Raw genomic sequence first — 25,189 nt, 5'->3', positions numbered from 1 at the left:
GGGCCAAGCCTGCTTACGGCAGAAACTGGCAACCTGCTCTCAGAAGATATCTTCCTGGCTGCTGGAGCTCACTCAGCCCAGGGCAGGCCAGGCTAGAAGGCAAGAGAATTAATGCAGCACTCAACCTTTACAGATGGGGAGTCGGTGGGTAAATTCGGCAGCTGCCTGACCCTACTGTTGGGAAAACTCCGAGGCATGTTCTCTGTAGTATCCTAGAGACCCCTCCGCTCCACACCACCTGCTCATCTTCACCTCTTTGTTGGCCATTTCCCTTCCAGGTCTCACTTTCCCCTCCTGGATGCTTCCTGGGATCAACCAATACATGATTTGCCCCACGTCATCCCCCCAGTTCCTTGCCTCAACGCAGCCCAGTAAAGACACCCAGGAAGACAATTAGAGGCTGCTGAACCTCTGGCTTCAGTGATTGGCTCAGGGCCACCCACCATGACCCAAGTTGGCCCAATCAGAATGAGCTCCTGAACAATTTGCCGCGTTTATGGAGGAAGTTCTGTTATAGGGGAGAAGACACTTGTTTTCCTCAAACGTTGCTGAGCAGATGGGAGCCTGGTCTTCCTAGCATGTATCTGATCACCATGAGAGAAACGCTTCCCTGAGGATGGAGCATTAGCTCCAACTGAACAACGGTTTTGTGCAGTCCTGCTTCCTTGTCTCTGCTGGTCCTAAGCCAGGTCCTTGCACACACCGGTGGGACTTCAAGGTGATACTCATTTGGTTTACAGTCATGAATGAGTTCAGGTCCCAACCACCACGCTAGACACCATGGCAGGAAAAGTGAGTGAGGTAGGACTTCCATCCCCACTGAACCCTGCGTTAGAATCCAGTCCCTTCTCCCTTTCCTTAGAACTGAGTCCCCACTGGGACACCACCGAGTGCCCCTTCCTGCCCTTAGATCTCCATCCAGGCCACCTCCACCCATCAGAGAGAACCTCAAATGGGAAGGAACTCTGCACATCCAGGAGTTTGGGGAGAGGTGTATTAGCTAGCTATCACTGCATAACAAATAGGCACCAACTTAGGAGCTTAAAACAACACTCGTGTATTATTTCACAGTTTCTGTGATTGAGAGCCAGGACACGACTTAGCTGCTCCTCTGCTCCAGGATCTCTCAAAAGGCTGCAACCAAACTGTCAGCTGAGGCCACAGTCATCTCCAGGTTCAACAGGAACTGAGTCTGCTTCCAAGTTCAAGAGGCCTTGCGTACTTCTTTCGCTCTCTCGGAGCCCAGCTCCCATGCGAGCCACCCCCGGCCAGAAGGAGAGCATCCTTGATCTTCACAGATGATCACAGCACAAAATCCAGTTGTCCCAGCCAGCGGCCAGATGACCCCCCACCCCAACAAGAGAGCCCAGCCAAGATCCGCAGAGCTGCGTACCCAGCCCTGAGTTGAGTGCAGAGGCAGGACTGAGGCTGGTTAAGATGAGCAGAATCACCCAGCTAATCTGCAGACTTGGGAACAAAAATAAGCACTCGGTGCTTTCAGCTGTTGGATTGGGGGCTGGCTTGACAGATCCAATCTGCTACGGCACCGTCATCACGAGGGGCTCCCACTGAAATATGAATAAAACTAGGAGGAATCACTCAGTCGGCTCTCCCCAAATAAAGAAGTTCTGCTTCACAGAGTTTCGCTGTCTCTGCTCCACAAAGGAAAGGTGGCTGGCAGCTTCTCCTGATTAAAAACTGTTAAGTTCCACCTCACCAGGCATCCCATTAACCTCCTCTTCCGGCCACCTTCCCAGGAGGGCTCAGGAGCCCAGGGATGCTCTTGCAGCCTTGCAGGCTGGACCGGGGACTGGCCAGGGCTCTCCGAACAGCACCCCTGCCCGCCATCCTATTCCCGGCTCTTTGCTAAGGATCTGCTGGCCTTTTCTTTCCCACACCCGAGGCCCTCTGAAGGCAAAGGAACAAAAATAGCTGCTGGAGAATAGCAGGATGGACTTCAGGAAGCCTCAGGTCAAGGCTTGTTCCGGACTCAGCCTTGAAGTTGGACTCACCACTGTCCAGGAATGCTTGGTAATAGCGGATGTCTCCTGCCCACTCCCCAAGCCCATCCCTGAGCACCACCACCCCCCCAGACCTCCTTCAAGGTCTAGCCGGGAACAGAGCTTCTGGGACCTGCCCCAGCATATCTTCTCTCATTGGTGGGTCCCGCCGCCCTACTTGTAGCTAAATATGTTTACTATCACCCCAGAAAGCAAGCGCTCTCAGCCCCACAGCTCGGTGATCACGAGCATAAACTCTATAGAGTGTAGAAAGCTTAGAAAACCTGGAAGGAATGAGGGAATGATTAGACCTCAAAGGATGATCCACCCATATCTGTGCAACGGGGTAAAACAGTGTGGAACCTCAGCATCACCAAGATACACTGTTACGGCAACAAAGCAAAAGTCCTGGATACAGTTTCTGTTTGGGATGATTAAAAAAAAGAAGAAGAAGAAGTTCTGTGGATGGATGGGGTGATGATTGTACCACAATGGGAGATACCCAATGCCACTGCGCCGTGCACTTAAAAATTGTTCAGATGGTGAATTTCCCATTATATATATATATCTGACCACAATTTGAAAGGGCTGGATGGGGGCGGGGCAGAAGGAAAGGTTTTGCCTCTCTCGGGGTGACCCCACTTTATGCTTCCCACATTGCAGTCCCTTGTGGGAAGCTTAGAAGCAGCGTCAGGAACCAGTTTAGAGAAACTGCGATCCAGACAGGAGGGGAGCTGCCCAGAGCCACACAGCAAGGAGGGCGCATGGCCGGGACACAGCCCCAGTGAATAAGAAAGTCCCCCAGATCCCTCTCCAGGGAGCGGTTGGTTTTGCTCAAGCTCCTGGCAGGGGAGGCAGTACGAGAAGGAAGTGTCTTCTCTCCTTGCGGGAGCCTTGGGAACGTCTCCCTGGGGAGAGGTGCCGGCTGCTGAGAACGTCCCCTTCCCGCCCCCCCCCCCCCTTAAGTCTCTGATCACGAGATTCGGTGATTTCATTATTGTCTGCAAAGCTCCCGGGAGGGTTCGCGCACAGATAATCACCCGTGATACAGAGCACTGGAGTCATCAAGGATCCCTGAGGCTGCTCAGAGGGTGGGGCCGAGGTGGGTGTGCAGAGATGGCCCTGCCCATCACCTCTGTGTGGAGAGAGGTCTGGGGGGGTGGGGCGGAGAAGCCCAAGGTCACACAGCCAAAGCCAAAGAGGGGCAAGATATTCCCTGGCAGCTACCAAAGGGGAAACCTGAGTCAGGTCCCTTCCCTCTGCCCACAGCCTTCCAGGCCTCTCACCTCCCTGGGGTAGAAGCCCAAGTCCTTCCTGTGGCCCCCAAGGCCCTGAACTTCGCCGTCCCCTCTCTGACCTCCCCTCCTCCCTCTCTCCCCCTCACTCCCTCCATCCCAGGCCCTGGTACTTAAGGAGTGCTCAGAAAAAAATGAAAGGCCTCGCTCAATGCAGAATAAATGGGCACCTGGAGCACATTTGGAATCTGAAAGGAACTTCTAGTGCACAGCCTCTGCTTGGATTCCTCTCTGGATGAGGAGCTCACTACCTTACAACCAGCTCCCATGCCATCTCAGAGCTGTTCTGGCCATTAGCAGGGTCCTCAACAAAGACTAGGCTGAGTTTTGCTCTCTGAAGTGCGCGCGCACACGCGTGTGTGCGTGTGTGTGTTTGTGTGTGTGTGTGTGTGTGTGTTGAAGGGTGGGGGAGTGAAATGGGGTCATGAGGGAAATTCTGGAAGCTTTGCAGAGTGGCCTCTGTTTTGAACAAGTTGAAAGCCTGAGGCCATGAGGATGAGGTGAGCCCAGACTGACTTCCTCCCTCTCCCTCTCCCTCTCTCTGTGTCTCTTTATCTGTCTCCATTTGTCTCTGTTTCTGTCTCTCTCCTTTTTTCTTCTTGTCTCTGGGTTTCTATCTCTGGGTCGCTGTGCTGTTCAAAGTCACACAGATACCAAAGCAGCCTCCCAGCCCCAAAAGAAAATTGCTGGCCACCCCAGCAGCAGAATAATTGAATCTGCGGGCGGCCCAGGATTGAATCAAGTGAGGGAGTAAAGGTGGGTGGACTTGGGCCGGGCGGCGGGGGCGGGGGGGGGGGTTGCATTCAGGCTAAAAGCCGTCCGGCCAGGAGGATGTGCTTAGCTCTAGGCAGTGGGGGCACAGGTGTGGGGGTTGGGGGGCTGTGAAATCCCAAGGGCGAGTCTGGCTCCCCCCTGCTCCACATGAGCCGGCCTGAGCCCTGCAGAAGGAGCCAGAGGTCTGCAGCACTGTCTCTGCCCATCCCACACACAGTCTGCTGAATCCTCAAAGCCAGTTGGCAGGGCCGGAAGGTGGGGGCTTCACCAGGGGCCCCCTGCCAGGGGCAGCCCAGCTCAGCAACTCAAGGCTCCGTTACCTGTCATCCATCCACCCATTCCCTCACCCCCCTAACCCAGCCGCCCTTCTGCCCACCACCCAGCTACCCCTCCCCCCACCCATCCTTTCATCCATCAGTCTCCCACCTAGCCACTCACCCAACCTGCCACCCCCCTGCCCCTCAGCCCCCGCATGCCCCCATCCTCCCTCCCACCTATCCTGGTCAAACATTCAACAAACACTTACTAAGCTCCTGCTGAGTGCCCATTTCTGTGCTGGGTGCTGGAGATACTGGGATATTTGAGGTTCCTGTTCAATTGGAGTTTAGCATCTAGTTGGGAAGATGAATGCTAAGCAAACAATTGAACAAACAGCTCCATCACAGAAATTGTGCCAGTTCTCTAAGACACTCTCCGTCTGCTCCGGGATATCTAATACGGGGAGGGGCATCCTTGGGTCCAGAGGGCATGGCTGGGCTCCAAAGGGGAACAGTGTCACAGGCAGAGGGAACAGCATATGCAAAGAGGGGGCAGATGCCCAGTGGCTCAAGGGCAGGGCATGTGGAGCGGGCCCTGGACATGAAGTGAGGACCCTGGACAAGGAGTGGATGTGAGGGGTAGTGGCTGCCCCCAGACTGGGGGCTGCTGGAGAGTCTCCAGGGGGATGGGCAGGAATCAGCCAGAGGAACTGACAAGGAGGCAAGGGAGATGAGTAGGCCACAGAGGCGGGAAGGAAACCAGGGGTGTGTGGGGTCTTGAAGCCAAGGGGAAGGAGAACCGGGCACGGCCAGCCTTCCCTTCTCCTCGCCCGGACCACCCAGCCTGAGAACTGAAGGTCCTGCCCGCCAGCCCAGGCTCTACCCAGTGACCTCTCTGTCTCTTCCTCCTGTTGGACAGCTGCTGGGGCCCTGAGGACCACGGAGGGAGAACCCTCAGCGGTTGACCTGGCAGCCCCCATGTTCTCAACTGCTCCAGAGGTGGAGGGGAAGCACCAAGGCCAAGATGACCACAGTGAGAAGTTATCATGTCCTCTGCACGATGACTGGCATGGCCTTCTGGCCCCGGCATCATTCATTCATTCGTTCATTCATTCATTCACTCAACAAATAGTTCTTGAGTGCCCAGGTACTGTTCTGGGTGCCGGGGATACAGCTGTAAAGAAAACAATCAGAGCTCCTCTATCCTCGAGGAACTAGTACTTAAGTAGCGTGAGACAGAGAATAACACACAAATGCTGACTATAGTTTCAGGAAGCGCTACGAATTATAAAGGAGGGAAAGGGACATAATGGTTTGGTAAAGATGCCCATAGCTGGGGTCATCAGGGAAGGCTTCCTTGAGGAGGTGAGCTGTGAGCTGAGACAGTGGAAGGAAGCATCAGTCTGGCCAAGATGTTGGGGAAAGCACTCCAGGTGGGGGCAACAGCAAATGCAAAGGCCCTGAGGCAGGACCACGTTTGGCATTTTAAGAATCAGCAATTTTGTGCGGCCGGAACAGAGTGTGAAGAAGCGGGGAAGGGGTCCGTGCTCCCTGACCACCCATCCCTGGCACGCCTATCCCCCTTCTCTCTTGCTTCTCCTCCACTGCAACTCAAACCATGTCCCACGCTGTACTTTTTCCTTATTTATCTTGTTTGTTTTCTCTCTCTTCGACTGTCAGCTTCATAAAGATGGAAACTTCCTTCTTTCTGGCCAGCCTGTCTGCTCCCTGCTTTGCCACCAGAGCCTAGAACAGTGCCTGGCACACAGTACACACTCGTAATTTTGAATTAGCGAATGAAAAATGAACATACGACGAATGAATAGGCATCATTCCCATCAGAAGGGCCAGGTAGGAAGGAGATCAGAGGCTCTGGCCACTTCAGGAGGCCCCTCTAGGAGGTCAGAGCTGAGAGATGTGGGGCCAGGGCCTCCCTTGATTACTGCGATTCTAATTAACTCCTGGGCCGAGAGGGCTGCCCCACTCGGAGGAATTAGAGATAAGTTTGCATCCAAGTGTTTGAGCAGCGGCTCTATGGGGGCAGGCAGCAGCTCCCCCCTCGCCCCCCACCAGCCAGCTGGCCTGGGAGGCGGGCGCGGAAAGAGGTCATTTGCATAGGCAGGTAATTGGTTTTGCAAATAAATCTGGTTCTTGAAATTTGTAGATTAGCAATAATACGTCTCCAGATGAGAGAAAAAGGTCACGGATGAATAAAACAACAATTAAACTTTCGGGAGATTATTAAACTAAACAGAAATCTGGCACGGGGCGGCCGAGGGAATATGGAGCGAGGCGGCAAAGGTGGAGAGGGTCTGGAGTGGGGGGGGGGTCTAGCCTCAGGGGCCAGTGGATGTCCTCACCTCGCTGCCTCATGAGAGCATCTTCTGTACTCAGGCCCTGTGCACAGTGGGGCGTTCTGTGTGATATGCCCAGGATCCCATTTCTCAGTAGAAAGCTGAGGCCGGGGGAGGGAGAGGAAGAAGCCCAAGGCCATGCCAGGCAGAACTTGAACCCAAGACCATTAGCTTTGCACTGTCCTGGGTGGCGGTGAGCCTCATCTTACAGCAAGGGGGGAGATGAGGATGGAAGTCCACGTCTATCTCCTCTTGGCGGGGTAGGACCGTTCCTTCCCCACATGTGCTGCATCATTCTGTGCCTCAAAAATTGGGGCTAGGAGAACTTCGGGTGTGATTTTCAATTTGCAAATGTTTTCATACTTGTGTGGCAGCTAAAAGGGACCTGGCAGCCAATGGACCAGGCACTGTGCCTGGCACGATGGGGGTGCCTCTTTGGTCATCCCAGGCTGTTGGCTGCAAGCAACAGAAATGTGCTCCAGGAGATATAAGTAGAACCAAAATCGATAAGTAATTCTCAGGGTAGAAGACAAAGGTGGAGAAAGAGGGTGAGCTGATGGAGAGGAAGGGGGACCTGGGCAGGTAACACAACCCTCTTTTGCCACCCATCAGCATGTGACCTTGGATGAGTCACCCTTCCCCTGGGACCCGTTTCCAAGTGTCTAAAAGGGGGAATGATAGTGCCTGCTTTATTTACTCAGTGTACTCATTCAGAATATTTCCCAAGTCCCGACTGAGTGCCAGGCACCGTTCTAGGCACAGGGAAACCCTGCCCTGGTTGAGCTCACAGCCTAGTGGGGGAGACAGGCAATAAGCAAATAAATCTATAGGGCTTTAAAGAGTGCAAAGTGCTAGGAAGAACATTAGGGCAGGGAAGGCTTCAGAAAGGGTCAGGAAGTGGGGAGGGAGAGCAGATTGCAATTTTAAACAGGACATTCAGGAAAGGCTTCTGAGAAGGTGACATTCGAGCGGAGATCTGAACGAGGGGAAGGAGGGAGACATGGAGAGATGTGAAGGAGGAACATCCCAGGCAGAGGGATGTGCGAAGGCCCTGGGGCAGGACTGAGTCTGGCATGCTGGAGGAATAGCAAGGAGGCTCAGGCGGCTGGAGCAGAGTGAGCAAGGGGGAGAGAGGGAGGAGGGGAGGACAGAGAGGGAACGGGGCTGGGTCATGCAGGTCTCCTTGTCCAGAGATCAAGGAGAAAGGGTGTCGCCCTGCTAGGATCACCAAAACAGTGACCAATGTCCAATCTTCCTTCTCAGCCCATTCAGTGGCAGAGGCTGTGGGCTGGCCCTTGATATTCATTCTCTGCTTTCTCCTTTAGAAACAGAAGCTGCCCAACTAAAGACTAGCCTCCCTTGCCGCACAGTGTGACCATTTGGCTACATAGTGGACAACAGGGTGTGAGCATAAACCATGCATGTAACTTCCAGGTGGTAACCTCAGAACATAAGGACAGGCCCTCCTCCACCCCTTCCCGCTACCCTCCTCCCACCTCATCTGGAAGGTGGCCCGTGATGGCAGGAGCTGGAGCAGCCTGTATGGGCCACAGACGGAAGTTCAGCTGAGGAGGTGGAGCCACAGGGTAAAAAAAAGGTCTGGTCCCTGGTGATCGTGGGGCCATCACTGCAGCATGGGATGATGCCCAGACTGTGAGGACAGGAACGATGAGCTGCTCTTTCACACGAGCCATGGTCTCACGGTGTCATAGACATGGGCATAGACTCAAGGCAACACAGAGCTCAGATAATACATCATCAAAAGTTTTGAGGGTGGCTCAGTCTGTTAAGTGTCTGCCTTCAGCTCAGGTCTTGGTCCCCGGGGTCCTGGGATCGAGTCACGCATCGGGCTCCCTGCTCCGCGGGAGGCCTCTTCTCCCTCTGCCTCTACCCCTCCCCTTGCTCATGCTCACGCCCACGCAAGCTCTCTCTCCCTCTCACAAAAATAAATAAATAATATATTTTTTTTAAGTTGTGAGCGTCACCACTGCCCACATTGCAAACCCCAGCCTTGCTCTCCTCCCTGCTAGCACGCCCCTGCTGCAAACTGTCCATCACCCATTGCCCCCTCCTGATGTCCCCGAGACTCTGCTCTGCGTTTCCCAGCCTTGCTACAACCAAGCTGGACCGTGCCAAACGTGCCACCATGTGGCCGGCTGGGAAAGTGTCCCCCCCCCCCCTCGGCTCTACTCGGGGAAATCCTGCCCGTCTGGGGCTGCCCACTGGTTCCCCAAAAGACTTCGTTTTATTCCAAGGTATTTTCAGGACCGCCCATCCTCTCCTACAGTCTCTTGCCCTTCATCTCTCCCTCTGTCTCCTTCCCAAATTTTGGCAGCCCCACTAGAACTGCGCTGGGTCCTTTCAAACTCTAAGTCCTACGTCGGTGGTGGTTCTGTAAGGCAGAAGGCGGCCCAGAGACCGCCAGTGGCCTGGCGGGGTCACACAGCCAAGCCATCCTCTGCGAAGGAACCCGGACGTGGAGCCCGGCCGACAGAGGGCAGCAGCGGGGGCGCTTACTCTGAGTGCCCACCTCTACTCCCCCCCGGGAACCCCTGCATCAGGGCTGGGTCATTTCATCCCCTCGTTCATTCCACAAACTCTGAACAGGGACTGTGTGCCATGTCCTTCTGCCGACACAGGACCAAAGCACACTCTCTCCTCCCTCCAAGAGCTCGCGGGTTAGTGTCTGAGCTGTGGCGAGGCGCCGGGAAGAGGACCCTGAGCTGGGCTGGGCCTCGGGCTCCCCGGAGGAGGTGATGCATACGCTGAGAAAGCGAAGGGGAGAAGGCAGCGGGGCCCACGCGGAGGGAACAGCAGGAGCCAAGACGCAGAGGTGGGTGCGGTGCATGTGAGCCCCTGAGAGGCAGCCAGAGCTGGGGGCGGGGGGGTGTGAAGTCAGGGAGGTAATGGGAGTTGAAGGCAATGGGGAGCCAAGGAAGGATTTAGGGCAGGGGGGGCAGTGAGATCCGATGTGCCTTTGGGGCCGATCGCCGGGAGGAGGGCGGGGGCGTGGGGGCCAGTCCTGGAGGCCGGTGCGGGCCGGTGAGGGCCCGGAACGGGGCTGTGCGTCCCTGCCGCATCCCCCTGCGGCCTCGCTGCGCCCGGGCGCGAGCGGGAAGGCGGGCCGGGAGGGGGTACCTGGCAGCCAAAAGCCCCGCAGCTAATGAGCCCGGTGCGGCGCGCGCTATTTTTAGCAGCGGCTCCTCGGGACGCCTAATCGCTCCGGCCGGCTCCCGCCAGGCTGCCATGGAAACGCTCAGCGCCGCCGCGAGCGCGGTCCCGGTGCCCGCCCGCGCGCCCTCCCCGCCGCCGCCCCGGCCCCGCTCCCGGCCTTCGACCCTCCGCTCGTCTCCACTCTGCTTGCAGCCTCGGCTTCTCGCCCTTTGGAACGGGCCCTCCTCCTAGGACTGCAGGGACCCGGGTGCCCGGAGCTCGGGGTGAGCCCAGCGCCCGGCCCGGGTGATTTCGGCCACTCGTTGAGCACCTACTGTATGCCAGGCATGGCCCTAAGCTTTCCGTGCATTCATCTCACTCATTGAATCCAGAGGCATTTGACGGAGGGGCTAAATGGTCTGCCTAAGTCACACAGCCTGCGGGTGGCGGAGCAGGATTTGAACCCAGGCCAGCTGGTTCCGGACTCGGCACGAACCCCCTGGCCAGCATATATATTTAAAGAGGAATTTGGAGGGTTTGTGTTTATGCGCCAAGGAAGGCCTCACGAATGGTGGCCTCTGAGGCAAGCGGGGTCCTGGTTTTTACCCCCCACCTTGCTTTATGGGAAACCAGAGGTGAGAGGCTTCACTCCCACAGGGGACAAATGGGGGCATCGAGGCCCAGCCAGGAGCAGCGAGTTGCAGGATGCTGATGCCTAAAAGCTATCCTGGAGGGATGGGTCCCCGGCACACGGACGCCGGCCAGCAGCTGGTGCCCACAGTTCTTTCAGGCAGTGTCACTCAGGCAAGTTGACGGAGACGAGCTGGGAGCCGGGATGGAGGGGTCCAAGCTGGGGCCGGGAGAACCAAGCCCCACCTGGGCCAAGGGGTGGGGAGGGCAGGCAGGGGGTCAGATGGGGCAAGAGCATACCCCCGTCTGGCTCCTCCCCCGTTCCCCCCCCTTCTGTAAAGTGGAGTGTTGATTATTACAGGCCCACCTCCCAGAGGCTGTGGGGACCATCAGAACATTCATACAAGTCCAACCAATGCAGGGACCTATCCGCCTGCCCTTAACATTGGATATTTTGTTCCGCATGGACTCTTTTTTGCATTGGTTTGAATTTTTGAAAATATGACTTAAAATAGTATTTCTCTTGTTGACCCGGCTTGTTGGCACCTGCTTAAGTTTTGTCTTACCCTAATCCTGGCCTGGTGATAATCATGAGAGTAGCGCAGAACTGTGCCTGGCCCCAGTAAGCACTCAAGAACAGTGGCGGTCAAGGTGGCTAACATCTTCCGAGAGCCAGATGCTGTGAACAGCTCCGAATGTCGTGTGATCCTAAGTGTTGGTGATCATTCACTATTGTTGGCACCAGCCCTGTGCTGTGGGACCTCAGGCCTCGGTGGGCTCACCAGGAAGATAGTAATAACCTGCTCGTCCGAAATATTTTTATCAGTCCCGATCCGTGGAAGTGACGGAGGGAGGGATGGGAGCATCATCCCGAGGCTGGCACACAGTGGGCCTCTTTCCCACCCTCCCGCCTGGCCCTGAGCTGGGGTTTCTGCCATTAGCACTACCTCCAAGGATGCTCCCTGGGAGGAAGTGCTGCAGGACTGGCTCCCCTGCCTAGGGCTGGGGGCGGAGGGGGGGACCCAAAGCCCCTTACCCGCCCCCCACCGTTCCCCAATCATCCTGGTAGCAGGAAGGGCGGGGGGAGGGGAGGCCAAGGTTACCATGCCTCTCCCCCAGCCTGGCTATAATTAGCCCCGAGATGAATTAAACATGAGGCCGGCCGTGGAGGGGTGGCAGCGGCATCTCTGACACTGTAATTGTTCCCAGGCAGAGGGCGGGGCTGATGTGTGCGGCGGGGCGGGCGGGGGGGGGGGCGAAGAGCAGCGGGGTAGGCATGGGAACCCATCGCTCGGGTTGCCTGCTGACGCGCCCCGAGTTTCCAACGTTATGACTTCTCTTAGCCACTCACCCCTTCCTGAGCATGCGAACCTCCCCAGGACAGAGCTCTGGGTCGGGGCGCGGAGAGGTGCGGGGCGGGGGTGTGGCGAGATGGAGGGGCGGGGGTGGGAGAGACGGAGGACTAAGGCTTCGCACCTGCACTGCGGGCCTCCGGCGGCCCGAGAAACCCTGCGGGACTGGCGGGCCCTCACTCTGGACTCACCTTGCCCAGCCCTGAACCGGTTAAATTCATTCCCTTGGCCCCAGGAAATGGTGAAATCTCCCCACTAGCCCGCTGACAGGCCACAGGCGGGAGAGGCAGGTGGAGGCGCGGGAGGGACCGGGAAGGGGTGGGGCCTCGGCCTCCCCAGTGGGCACGCCCCCCCCGCCCTGCCCTAACCTTGCCCTTCTGCCTTCCTTCCAGATCCACCGCCACTCGCTCCGACAGCGGGACTGTCCCCAGCTCCACCCCCAGGATCAGCCATGTGACCTCGGCGAGGCCGGCTTGCCTCTCAGTGCCTCAGTGTCCCCATCTACACAATGGGGAGGGGCCGTGGACCCAGGAGGTCGCGGCTCAGGACACAAGTGTCAGAGTTTAGCTTCCAGGCCCTGTGCCCCATCCCCAGGGGGCCTGTGACTCAGGTCACTGGTTCTCTCCCCTCCTGTTTCCTTCCCTGTAAAATGGAAAGATAATAATGCTTGGAAGGTGGGAGAAGGGCCAGCAGGGGCCCCCTCGGCCCCGCCCCCCACAGCCTTGTCTGCAGCCAGAATGAGTGTGAGGACAACTCCTCCCTGAGAAAAACCGGTATAGAATCACCTGTTTGCAGATGTTTTAGACCAGAAGGATGTTTTCCTCACTCATGGCTCCTCTAGGTTCCCACAGACTCCAAGGGCCCCTGAGTGCCCCCCCCCCATTACTGATATCCTACCTGCCCTGGGCCAGGCGGGGCTGGAGACCCAGCCCTGGAGGGGATCCCAGGCTGGGGAAGCCAGAACCAGCCAGAGACTCCCAGCCCAAGTGGTCAGGCTGGGCAGAAGAAGACGGGGCGCCCCACGGTGGAGTGGGTGAAGCCTCAATGCGGCGTTCACAAAGAAAGCCTCATGCAGACATGGACCCTGAGTTTTGAAGACCAAGGAGCATTCACACACAGGAAGGAAAGCTGTTCCTGGTGGAGCAAATGGCAGAGGCAAATGCTTGGTGGCAGAAAGCAAAGAAAAAAAAAATCACAAATTCTGGTCTCTTCTGGAACCCAAAGTGGCTCGCTCGCCTGGATAGAGCAGCCTGGCCGGGCTTTGCCGGACAAGCTCTCAAGTCAGAACCCACCCTGATGTAGATAGCGGGGCTCTAGAACACAGATCCTAGAGTCAGACAAGTACTTGCAAAGTGGGGGTCATAATAACTTGCACCCCCAGAGCTGTTGTGAGGAACAGATGAGTGAGGAGGAGTGTGTAAACACTCAGCACATACTCAAGTACTCACAAGGTGGCTGTTGTTACTATGGTTCCAAACAGGACCACGCAGATCATTTTCTAACAGTTATATATTCATTTTAATGTATATCCTCCCAAATTTATACATACCGTCTACTTCACTCAAAAAAATATGTATCTGCGTTTTCATTGTTTCATTTTAAAATAAATATGTTTTGTTGGGAAAGAATGGGGAGGAGTTTTAGAGAAAAAGTGATGAAGCAAATAAGGGAAGCCTCGAGTCGGGAACTGCTCTGCTAATAGATTTCTCAGACTGCTCCTGGGCTCGTAATTAATCCTGAGGGGCTCATTACGTTCCGGCTTCCGTTCCAGCCACTCAGTGGCCTCCCTCCCTGTCTTCCCTCTGCCCCAGGGAGGCCCAGCCTGGCCTGCCCCTACCCGGGCCTCCCTCCTACAGTGCTGCTGGGCCCCCAGATCCCTGGGCTTAATCATGGAGAATTAAGGTTTAATCAGAAGCTTTTACTGCTGGGAGGGGAGGCTGTTCGGAGGAACGGCCTCCCAGGTGCAGCAGTAGCCGGAATAGGGCGAGGCCACTGAGGCAGGGTGAAGCCAGCGCAGGGTCAGAGCCTGGTGATATTTCACACTTTGATACTTTGTTCATTGTAGATATTTTTGCACTTATTGTATTTTTTTAAAATTTATTTGTGAGAGAGACTGAGCATGCACCAGTGCCCGAGTAGGGCTAAGGGGCAGAGGGAGAAGCAGACTCCCCGCTGAGCAGGCTCAGTCCGAGGATCCTGAGATCGTGACGTGAGCCAAAGGCAGACGCTTACCCGACTGAGTCACCCAGGCGCCCCTGCATTCATTGTATTTTTTTTATTTTTTATTCTTAAAGATTTTATTTATTTATTTGAGAGAGAGAATGAGAGACAGAAAGCACGAGAGGGAAGAGGGTCAGAGGGAGAAGCAGACTCCCTGCTGAGCAGGGAGCCCGATGTGGGACTCGATCCCGGGACTCCAGGATCATGACCTGAGCCGAAGGCAGTCGCTTAACCAACTGAGCCACCCAGGCGCCCCGCATTCATTGTATTTTTTTAAATGTGGTATTAAAATAGTATTTATCCAGGGCACTTGGGTGGTGCAGTCAGTTAGGCTTCTGACACTTGGTTGCGGCTCAGGTCATAATCCCAGGGTCCTGGGATAGAGCCCTGCGGTGGGCTCTATGCACGCTCAGTCTGTTTGAGATTCTCTCTCTCCCTCTCTCTCTGCCCCTCCCACTAATGCTCTAAGACAAATAAAGAAATCTTTTTAAAAAAATAGTACTCATCCCCATGACTGAGTTTGTTGGCACCTCCTAAGTTTTGTGCAGGGGCTGGTGCGTCTCTTGCCTCCCCTTAATCCCAGTCATGACAGCTGCAGGGAGGCTGGAGCTCCTAAGTAAGCATCCTGAGGCCAGGAGCTAATTGGAACCTCACCACTGTCAGAGGATGGTCTACTACTGGACTGATTTTATAGATGGGGAACTGACGCCCAGAAGGGCAAGTCATTGGCCTCAGGCCGCCGGGCTAAGAGAAAGCAGAGGCAGAATTTGAACCCTTGACAGCCTTCCAGGGCCCCACCTCCCTTGGGGTAAAAGCCCAAATCCTCCCTGTGGCCCCCAGGGCTCCCGCAGGACCTACCCCCAAGGGCAACCAGATCAAAGGAGGGCTGAGGGCAGAGGAACAAGGGGACCGGACTCCGGTGCTCACGGCCGCCCTCTAGTGGCTGCTGCGGGGAAGAGAGACTGTGGGGGTGGGAGATGGGGGAACCGGAGCGGAGGGGGCTGCACTGGTCCACGCGGGTGATATAACCATGTACCTGATTCTGTACTGTCCAACATGCGAGCCTCTGACATTTAAAACGTGACTAGTTCAAACTGAGATGTTCTCCAAGTACATAACCCACATCAGGTTCTAGAAGACTTGGTATGATGGGGAGACTGGGTGGCTGAGTCAGTTAAGGGTCTGACTCTTGATTTCGGCTCAGGTCATGATCTCGGGGACTTGAGATCAAGCCCCACGTAGGGCTCTGCGCTCAGTCGGAGTCTGCTTGAGATTCTCTCCTGCCTCTGACCCTTCCCCCCTACCCCTCCCTCTCTCTCTCTCCCAAATAAATAAATGTTTATTCTTTTTTAAGATTTTATTTATTTGACACAGAGAGAGAGCACAGGGAGCGGCAGAGGGAGAGGGAGAGGGAGAAGCAGACTCTCTGCTGAGCAGGGAGCCCGATGCAGGGCTGGATCCCAGGACCGTGGGATCATGACCTGAGCCGAAGGCAGACACTTAAGGACTGAGCCACCCAGCAGCCCCCATAAATAAATCTTAAAAAAAAAAAAAAAAAAAGAAACTTGGTATGAAAAAAAGAATGTTAAGATAGCCCCTTAACAGTTTTTTTATATTGATTACATGTTAAAATGATATTTTGGCTGTATTGAGTTAAATAAAACATATTAAAATTAATTTCACCTGTTTCTTTTTACTTTTTTACTTGTGGCTACCAGAAAGTTTTAAATTACATAGGCGGCTTCCATCATCTTTCTACCAGACAGCGCGGGGTATTTAACTTCTCACTCACTGCCCACCAGGGGACGCTGTGCCCTTGCGGTGGGGTCTGGCACTCTGGAATCTAAAGGAGAAGGAAGTAGTAGTTCAGAGAGTTGCTCCTTTGTGGTTGTTGTCTTGGATCAGGTCTTACAATTCGGACCTATGTTTGCCATCTGCCATCGCTCACCGGCTAAGGGAGACAGAGCCCCCTGAGGGTAAGGAGTCTGCTTCCCACACTGACCCCATTTTATTCTGCCAGGGTTGGGGGGAAGAATTAGGCCTCCACAGGCAACTCAGATTCTGCAGCGTTTGTTATATAATTACGGTGGGCCACCCTCTGTTGATCCAAGGTGATTCCTGCAACACATTCATCCAACAGACAAGGATTGTTTTCCCCTTTTTCCAAATGACAAAAATGGAAGCTCAGAGAAGGAAAGTGAGCTGCCCAAAGGAGCCCAGCAGAGGCAGGCTTTGCACTCAGGTCCATCTGGCTCCAGTGCCTTCTGGGCCTCTCCCCGCCCCCCAGCCAGCTGCCTCTCAACCTCTTGGAAACTCTTGAGAAATGTTGAGCAGACATGGCGGCGAGGACACTCTATCTGTCCAGATCAGGCCAGCTCAGCAAGGCAGTCAATAATTAATTCTGAATTTTCCCCATTTATCACAGTGGCAGGAGCCAGAGTGCATGGAATCCTAATCCCAAGCCTCTGTGTTCCTTGGCCACCTGGAGCCGGACACAGTGGTGACAGCAACTGGGGCAGGGTCCCTCACTGAGCCTAGGGAGGGAGGGTGTTCCTGGCTCCCCAGTCCCCGACACTGGGTTATTAAATGTTGTGCGATCCGGCAGTGACCAGATGAGACCCATCCCAGCCTTCACAGTGCCCACAGGCTGGTGGAAAAAATACACACTGAGTAAGTAATAATATAAATAATTAACGCTACAAAGGAAAAGAACAGGATGGTGCGAGAATGCAAAACTGGGGGGACATGACTTGTTTAGGGCCTCCTCAAGGAAGTGACATTGAATGTGCAAATCAGATGAAAGGGGAGGATGGGAGAGGACGCTGCATACAAAGAAAGAGCACATGCAAAGGCCCTGTGGCCAGGAAGAGTTTCTCCCATGTGGGACCCAGCAAGAGGTTGAGTGGGTCTGGAGCTCAGAGCACTAGTGGGAGGTCAGTGCCAAGTCAGGAGCCCTCAGAGCCAGGCCTGGAGCCCTCATGGGGAGGCCAGCAGCCTTCAGTGGGTACCAGGGGCCATCAGGGGAAGAGACAGGCAAGTTTCCCTAATGTTCTGGGGCATGGTAGTGAGGCTGCTTCCAACCCAGGTGAGTCAGATGGCAGGCTGGGCAGTTGACTCTGTGATTTTTGTTTGTTTGTTTGTTTCATTTCTTCTTACAACTCTTGTCCCCTTGGAGGATTCTTTCAAACCCATTTCAGTGCAGGGATGAGTCAGGATTTCTCTACACCATGAGAGCAACTCCTGGCCCAGTCACCCCTGCTTACTTGGACAGGTGGGGAAAATGAGGCCCACAGAAGGACAAGGATCTGCCAAGGTCATGCAGTGGAGGACTGTGGGCCTAGCCCAGAGGAGGGGTCTCCGGGATCCCAGGAGCAGCTTCCCACCCTGCAGCATCATGGGTCTTCTGCTGAACCTCCAGCCTCATGAGGGTCATCATGTGGGTGTCTTGGCCTTTGTGTGAATTACAGAAAGTGTCCCCTTCCTGGAGCCCCCTCACCCCTCAGCTGGGTGCTTTGGTGCAGTGAACAACCTGTCCCACTGTCTGTGGCGGCTGGAGCAGGGTCTGTCCTGGTATCTCCAGCAGCCAGCACAGGGCCAGGCACACAGAGGGCACTCATAAATGCCCAGGGAACAAACGAGCAGAGGCAGAGAATGCCAAGACCCGGCTTGGAGACACTGAGGGAGAGAGTGAGGCAGAGAAGGATGGACTCAGGGTGTCTGGGCCCTGGCAGTTTCTGGCTAAGCCACCGACGCCTCCTCTGGGAACCACCTGGATTTACCTGCCACCCAGGAACACCCCCACCCCCGGGATTCTGGGAGCCCAAACCAAGTGGGCAGCCGAGAGGCGGGAGGTGGCCCCTCCCCAGGACGCCTTGGGCCCCAGGAAGAGATGGTGGCTGCCAAGTCTCACTCGAAACTCCTTGCAGTCCAGACTTGCTCCGGGGGTGGAGCCAGGAGCCGGAGAGGCCCCAGGGGCTGCAGGGGAAGTGAGGCTTCTCCTATTTTCACAGGCCAGAGAGGGGAGGGGCCAGTTGGGGTCAGCCAGAGTAGGAGTCGAGGGAAAAGGCAAGGCGTTCCTGCGGAGGGCAGAGCCTGCACATGGCAAGAGGCGCTCACCCGGGCAGAGCGAAGACCAAAGACCAAGTTAGGGAGCTTGAACTTGATTTTGTTTTGAAACACACTTAATCTTTTATTCATACGCACTCAAAGATGGCCCTTCTATACCTGGTCCCAAGCCGGTGATGTGACCCTGGGGCCCCAGGCTCAACTCGTCAGGCTGGGAGGACCAACACACCGCCCAGTTCCCTGCGTCAGGTCTCAGTCAGTGGGAATGGAGGCTGCAGGACCCAGAGGCCCATGGGGAGCCCTGCAGAGCTCACACGGAGGGGTGTCATAACCAGGCAGGTGCCAGAACTGAGCCGAGTGGGCAGTGATGCTGCAGCCCCCAAGTAGCCAGAGCTGGACCATAGAGGGATCTAGCATAACTGAAGCCCAGAGGGAAGTGGAGGCTCTTCTTGGAGGACCAGAAATGACTGTGCGAAGAAGGGGGCATTGCAGCTGGGCTTTGAAGGATGAATAGGAGTTTGCCAAAGAGAGACGGTAGGGCATGCAAACTGGTGGTGGCCAGAATTCAAAGAACATGCTAATGGAGTAGCAAGAGAAAGCAGGATTGGAGAAGCACAGTTCGTCAAGGTCCGAGTTCTCCAGATCCTAGCTCGGGGCAGCCTGCCATTCAAGGCCAAAAACCTCCAGGATGATTCCCCCGGGCTCTGCCAAGCCCTGTCAGGCCTGGAGCCTCCTCAAAGGCCCAACTGCTCTAGCCACTGTCATCTTCCTTCTTGGGTCATAGGCTCTGTCCACTTTGGTCCATGATGACACTCGGTGGGGGACACCACTTTCTACATGTGGCCCTGGGACCTCAGGCCAGACTTTACCTCCCTGTATCTCATCTGGAAAATGGGAACACTGGGAGATACTTTCATTGCTTTTTGCATTCACCTCGGGGACTGGGAGGCCTCCGACGAACCAAGTGAAGGGAAAAAAGCAGTAAAAGGAATAAAGGGAAGGAGGGGGTGAAGGGAAGGAAGGGAGGAGGGAGGAGGGAGGGAGGGAGGGAGGGAGGGGAGGAAGAAGGAAGGGGGATGGAAGGGGAGGGGGAGGGGAAGCTCTGTACCCCTCCTCCAGGCAAATGCTAACGGACAGGTCCAACATTATTATTTCAGTACACGCCTGGGCTGTCGAGGCTTAAGAAATGGGTGGTGATTTGCATATGATTTACATAGTGTTTGTTAAGTGTCAAAATGGCCTGAAATACTTCCTCCACCCCCCTGCCCCCACCCTCAGTCAAGAAGCAGGAAACCCTCCCCTTCTTCCATCAGGGACCCCGCAGGGGCTGAGACCCCTCAGTTCAGGGGCTACTAGGGCAGCCGCCCAGAGGAAGATGACCTTGGACACCCCATCTGTAAAATGGACCATAATCCCGGCCACCACCATGGGGCAGTTATGTGTCTAGAGTTAAGTCAAAGCCGGCCAAGGAAGTGGCCCAGACTCTGGCACAGAGTGGGGGCTGAGGAATGGAGCTGAGTGACCATCAAGAGCCCACTTTTCTGCCAGGCCCCATGGGGCAGGCCCCCACGTGGGCGCAGAGGTGTCCCTGGGTACGAATCAGGCACGTGTGCGTGGCTAAGTGATGGACAGACCCAAACCAGCCAGGCACAGGGGTCTGGGCTGCTTCCCCCTCTGCAGGCCCCAAGGGTGCCCTGCAAGCAGCTGAGTCCTCAGTTTACCCACGACAAAAGAGGGAGTTGGAGGCCCGGCCCTAGGAGGACCCCCAAAGAACAGGCACTGGGGTCTCGTGGTACCTGGTCTTGGACTGGGCACCAGGGGGGGTCGGAGCCCAAGGCTTGGAGGGCAGGTGAGCAGAGCCAGGCAGGCCTGGCACCATCCCGGTGCCAGCAAAGGCTGAGCGTGGCTCTCCCCGTGGCCGCCACTGACTACCCACCTGTCCACGCTGCGGCCAACTCGCCTCTTAATGAAAACATTATTTCTCCCCAGGCTCCCGCGCCTCTGTCCTGCACCACGCCAGCACCCGGACCGTGAACACGGCCCTCGAGGGAGGGGGCCAGCCCCGCGCCTCCCCGCCCCAAACCCTCCCAGGGTCTGTGCAGAGGTCCTGACAGCACGCGGCACAGGGCAGAGGTCCAACCCGGGCCTGGCGTTCTACCCGGTGGGTCTCGTCCCCAGAATTCCCACGACATGCTGCCCGCAATGCCCCCAGGGTCACCGCCTGTGCCCAACGGCTCTGCGGACAGGGACACGGACACGGCTCCCCCAGCCCCGCCCACGTACCCAGGGCCCTTCAGACCCAGCCAGGAGACCCCGCACAGGGAACAAGGCAGCCGGCTTTAGGGGATGAGGACATGGCCGAGGGAGTGGGCACAGGCGCACAGTGGGGAGGTGTCTGGTGCTGGGACCATGCACCGAGGGACGCTGGAGAGCTGGGGGAGGGCTGGGGCCCCCCAGTCTCCACCTGTAGTCACTGGAGATTTCATCAATAATTGGCTGCACCCCGCCCCCCAGCCAAGGCTGTTCACAGTAGAGGGGGCTCACGGGGGCCCCACAGAGGACAAAGTGCTCACTGGTTGGTGAGGAGGGAATCCCAAGAAGACTTCCTGGAGGAGGTTGGAATCCTAGGTGAGCTGGAGTGGCAGGGACGAGTGTGGAAGGTGCGTCAGGCAGGGGGCGCACCTCGGGCACAGGTGTGGCCGAGAGAATGTACAAGGTAGGAGGGATGAGGTCCCCGAGCTCCTCTCCGCTCCCCTCTGCGCCTCTCTTCGGGTCATATGCCCTGGCTGCACCCGGGAGCCTTCCAAGGTGGCACGCTGGTTCCCACTGCAGACTGGGCACTGGAGGCCCCGAGGGGGGAGCCAGGGCCTCAGGGTCACACGGGCTCCCCGCTGCTGGCTGGGCCGGAGCAGCAACATGCTGGGTCAGTGCCCGGGGCCTAGGGGGCTCGGTCAGGCGCGTCGGGAGGCAGCCGGCAGCCGCTGGTCAGAAGGTCAGGCCAGTACTTCACTGAACACCCCAGGAGCCCAGAACTTGCAACGGCAGCAAGGAGGAAATAAAACAGTTTCAAGCCAGGCCCGGGTAAGGGGGAAACACCAGCTTTCCTTATTCCGTTTCCCTCCCATCCCTGACTTGGACAGTGACACAGGAAGCCATCTCCTCCTTCCCGCTGGCCCTGCCCCACCCCCCAACCCCTCCCAGGGGCGGGAGCTGCGCTGTTTGGAGCCACCTGGTGACCGTCTTAGGAATTGCAGGCAAAGAGTGCAACTCAACCAAACCTGCCAACCAAAGCCCAGTCTTTCCGGGTTAAGAAGTGGGTAACAGAGCCCAGAGAGGAGCGATTTGCCCAAGGTCACACAGCAAGTCGGGGCAACATCATTCCTGTTAGTTAGGGGCAACAAATGTTAGTCTAAAGATAAGCAAGAAGGTAAGGCCCATGTCCTTACCCAAGGGGCAAAAAAATCACGAGGGTGTGGAGTGGAGTGATAGTAAACCGACGTCAGTCCCTTCTCCTCTCTGGGCCTCAGTTTCCACATCTGTGCTCTCTACAATCTCTAAGGTCCCTTCTGCATTAGGAGTACTAGAGACTTTAAGGGGCGCCTGGCTGGCTCAGTCGTAGAGCATGTGACTCTTGATCTCGGGGTTGTGAGTTTGAGCCCCATGTGGGTGTAGAGATTACTTAAAAGTAAAAAAAAAAAAAAAGTTCTAGAGACTTACCCAGAGTGAAGTCAGGGCTCCCAGGCAGCGCCTCCGGAAGGTTCCCCCAACCCCAGCCTGCTCCTTCAGCCAGCACCTCCGGTCCCCTGGGTCATGGCTCTACCTCCTCCAACTACCTGAAGGACGGGGACAGAAAGACACAGGTTGCAGGCCAAACGCAGCCCTCCCCTTGGCACTCAAGGCGTGATCTGCTCAGGGCCAGGCCAAAGCATCTTCTGGCACCTGCCCAAGGCTCCCTTCCGGCCTTGAGGCCCTCCCCCCACTTCCAGGCCCTGCTAGAGCTTCCAGGAAGGTGTCCTAAGCAGCCCCGTCCTCACCTCCAGGAACAAGACATTGAGCAAATATGTACTGAGGACCTCCTATGTGCCAGGCACTGATCCGGGAAGACAACAGTGAGTAGGAGGGACAAAAATGCCCCCATAGGGTTTACAGTCTAAGGGAGGAGATGGGGGTGAAAAAATTCATGAAACATAAAGAAGTCAGCTCCTGATTAGTGCTAGGGAGCAAGATAAAGCAGGGGTGGGGAGTGGGGCATGTCAGCAGGATGCAGTGTTAAACAGGGTCGTCAGGGAAGATCTCACTGTGATGTTATCTGAACCAAGGCCCTGAAAGAGCTGAGGGAGGGAGGAAGGGTGGTGGAAAGCATTCCAGGCAGATGGAACAGCCAGTGCAAAGGCCCTGAGGCAGGACCCTGCCCAGAGAGTTGCAGGAACAGTGAGTTGGCTCTATCCTAGTTCAGTCTCTGCCATCACTTTCTTGGAACTCTGCCCTGGTCCCCAGTCTTCTGCCCTCAACTCCCCACAGTCTGTACTCCCCACCCACAGTGACCACCAGAGGGCACCTGTGAGCTCCTGAGTCATGTCCAGCCTTCCTCTGCCCACAGCCCTCCAGGGCTCTCACCTCTCTCAAGGGTAAAAGCTGAAGTCCTCCTCATGGGCCCCCAAGGTCCTGCACGACCTGCCCTGTCCCCTCCCCGCCCTCTTCTCCTCCCTCTCTCCCCCTCACTCTGCTCCAGTCACACATGCCTCCTCACTGCTCTAACACACCAAGGCCTGGTCCTGCCCCAGGGCCTTTGCACAGACTGTGCCCTCTGCCCAGACCATTCGCCACCCACACTTCCACTTGGTTCCCTCCCTCACCCACATTAGGAATTTACTCGAACTGTCACCTCGTCAGTGAAGCTGTCCCTACAACCCTGTTTAAAATAACAACTTTCGGGATGCCTGGGTGGCACAGTCCGTTGAGAGTCAGACTCTTGGTTTTGGCTCCGGCCGTTGTGGGATCGAGCCCCATGTCGGGCTCTGTGATCAGCATGGAGTATGCTTGGGACTCTCTCTCCCCATCCCCAGGCCCCACTCTCTCTCTCAAATAAATGAATAAATCTTTAAAAAAAAAATGACAACTCCCAGGGCGCCTGGGTGGCTCAGTCGTTTAAGCATCTGCCTTCGGCTCAGGTCATGATCCCAGGGTCTTGGGCTGGAGCCCATGTCAGGCTCTCTGTCCAGCAGGGAGTCTGCTTCTCCCTCTCCCTCTGACCCTGCCCCCTGCTCTGCTCTCGCTGGCTCTCTCTCTCTAAGGAATAAATAAATAAATCTTTAAAAAAAAAAAATGACAACTCTTACCCTTCCACTCCCCAATCATCCCACCTTCTGAGTCCCTCCTTCCAGAGGGCCTGGGGGGGGGGCGCTCTCCTACCCTACCTCAAGCCTCCAGGACCAGCATCAGAGGCTCCTGCTTGCCAAACATCACCCCAGCTTTGGCAGACCAAACCTTAAGGGCCAAACCCAGTGTGTTACCCCCATAAACTCTAGGGTTACACATCCTGGCTCCGGTCCATCCCCTGCCCACCGTCACCGCCTCACTGTCCGGCTGGCCATGGACTGGCCTCCAGCATTTCCCAGAGCTGCCCCGGGGCCCCTCCACGTGCTCTCTGCAGACCCCTCCTTGGGCAGAGAGATGCCCCTCATGCATCACCTTGGCCAGGGGACCTCTTTGGAAACCTCACGTGGCCAGGTCAGAGTGTGGGCAGCAAGCATCAGGACAGCATTGGGGAGGGAGACAGAAGGGAGGAGAAGGCAGAGAGACTCAGAGAGACAGAGAGAAACAGCAGAGACAGCAACGGACAGAGATACAGAGACAGGAAGAATGACCGGAAATGAAATAGACAAGGCCAGCACCACTGAGAGGGGAAGGGGCTGAGGGGCACAGTAAGAAAGACAGGGCAGGTCAGAGAGAGGGGGCAGAGCAAACGAAAAGGAATCAGGCCGGAATCAGGCCGGGGCAGGGGGGGGGGGGGAGGAGCGGGGGCAGCCGCCCCAGGCCTCTCACTGCCTGTCTCCAGTCTCCTCCCAGCTGGTTCCCAGAATAGCCAGAGATCAGGCCCTGGGGAGGCCCCTAGTCCACCCTCCTGCCCCCCTCCCACCCCATTCCACCGGGCCCTCCTGCCTTCCCCCACAGCCCTGCCCCACTCCCCACCCCGGACCCCACCCCGGACCCCACCCCGGACCCCAGCCCGGCCTTCCCGCCTCCCGTCAGCCCTGCCCCACTCCCCACCCCGGACCCCAGCCGCGCCCTCCCGCCTCCTGCCAGCCGGGGCCCCACTCCGCACCCAGCCGGGACCCGCCCCGCCCCCCCCGGCCCCCCGCGCCCCCCTCCCCGTCCCCGTGCCCCGCCACCTGGGGTCGCTGACGAGCAGCAGCACGGAGCCGTCCTGCAGGCGCACGTCGCGCACCGTCTGGTGGTCGTCCAGCCGCCGCGCGTTGTAGTAGAAGGTGCGCTTCCAGGAGCACACGCCCTGGCCCACGAGCTGCGCGCGCAGGTCGCTGAGCGTGTCCCGCGGCCGCACGGTGAGCGGCAGCAGCAGCGCCTCGTCCGCCAGGTGCACCTTGATGTGGTACCGCTTCCAGCGCGACAGGCCCCGCCGCAGCCCCTCCATGGCGCCCGCCCGGCGCTCCGGCCCCGGCCCCGGGCCCCGCGCCCGCTCGCCCTGCCGCCCGCCCGACCGGCCCAGCCGCCCGCCCCCGCGCCCGCCCGGGCACGCCCGGCGAGCAGGCGGGGGCCCCGGAGGGCGGGACGCGGCGGCGCCGGGCCCCGGGCCCCCGGCCGCGACCGAGACCGAGACCTGCGGCCAAAACGCACAAAAAGGAGACATGTAATGAAGATAAATATGTGCAGACACGGTGCTTCGGATCGTGGGAAGGGCCAGGGAGGGAAAGGAGGAAGAGAGGAGATTAGCGGGCTATTTTAGACAGGGATCAGGGTCAAGGGAGGTCTCTCTCAGGAGGTGGCATTTGGACTGAGTCGTGAAGGACGAGGAGTGCGCCAGCCATGGAAAAGGTCATGATTGGGAGTACCGCAGGCCGAGCAGGGAGC

The 25,189-nt window shown here is 56.9% G+C and overlaps 1 protein-coding gene across 1 annotated transcript; it reads right to left on the bottom strand.

Moving 5' to 3' along the window:
- Window positions 1–19,421: 19,421 nt before the first annotated feature.
- TINCR (TINCR ubiquitin domain containing) lies at window positions 19,422–24,752 on the bottom strand. The gene is made up of 3 exons (XM_088022622.1): window positions 24,493–24,752; window positions 21,818–21,933; window positions 19,422–21,132 (listed from the first exon to the last, which is right to left on the bottom strand). The coding sequence occupies exons 1-2, from the start codon at window positions 24,750–24,752 to the stop codon at window positions 21,930–21,932; spliced, it is 264 nt and encodes an 87-aa protein (XP_087878748.1). The 3' UTR covers window positions 19,422–21,132; window positions 21,818–21,929.
- Between the last annotated feature and the right edge of the window lie 437 nt (window positions 24,753–25,189).

Source organism: Eumetopias jubatus, unplaced genomic scaffold, assembly GCF_037043125.1.
Source record: "Eumetopias jubatus isolate StellerSeaLion01/CBP00866 unplaced genomic scaffold, mEumJub1_p1.0 scaffold_1, whole genome shotgun sequence".
NCBI lineage: Eukaryota > Metazoa > Chordata > Mammalia > Carnivora > Otariidae > Eumetopias > Eumetopias jubatus.
The sequence above is the reverse complement of the archived record's forward strand: the minus strand, read 5'-3'. Positions and strand labels throughout refer to the sequence as shown.

What these genes read in the sequence shown, in the direction of transcription:
- TINCR (XM_088022622.1), bottom strand. Translation starts at nt 24,752, where the DNA reads ATGGAGGGGCTGCGGCGGGGCCTGTCGCGCTGGAAGCGGTACCACATC.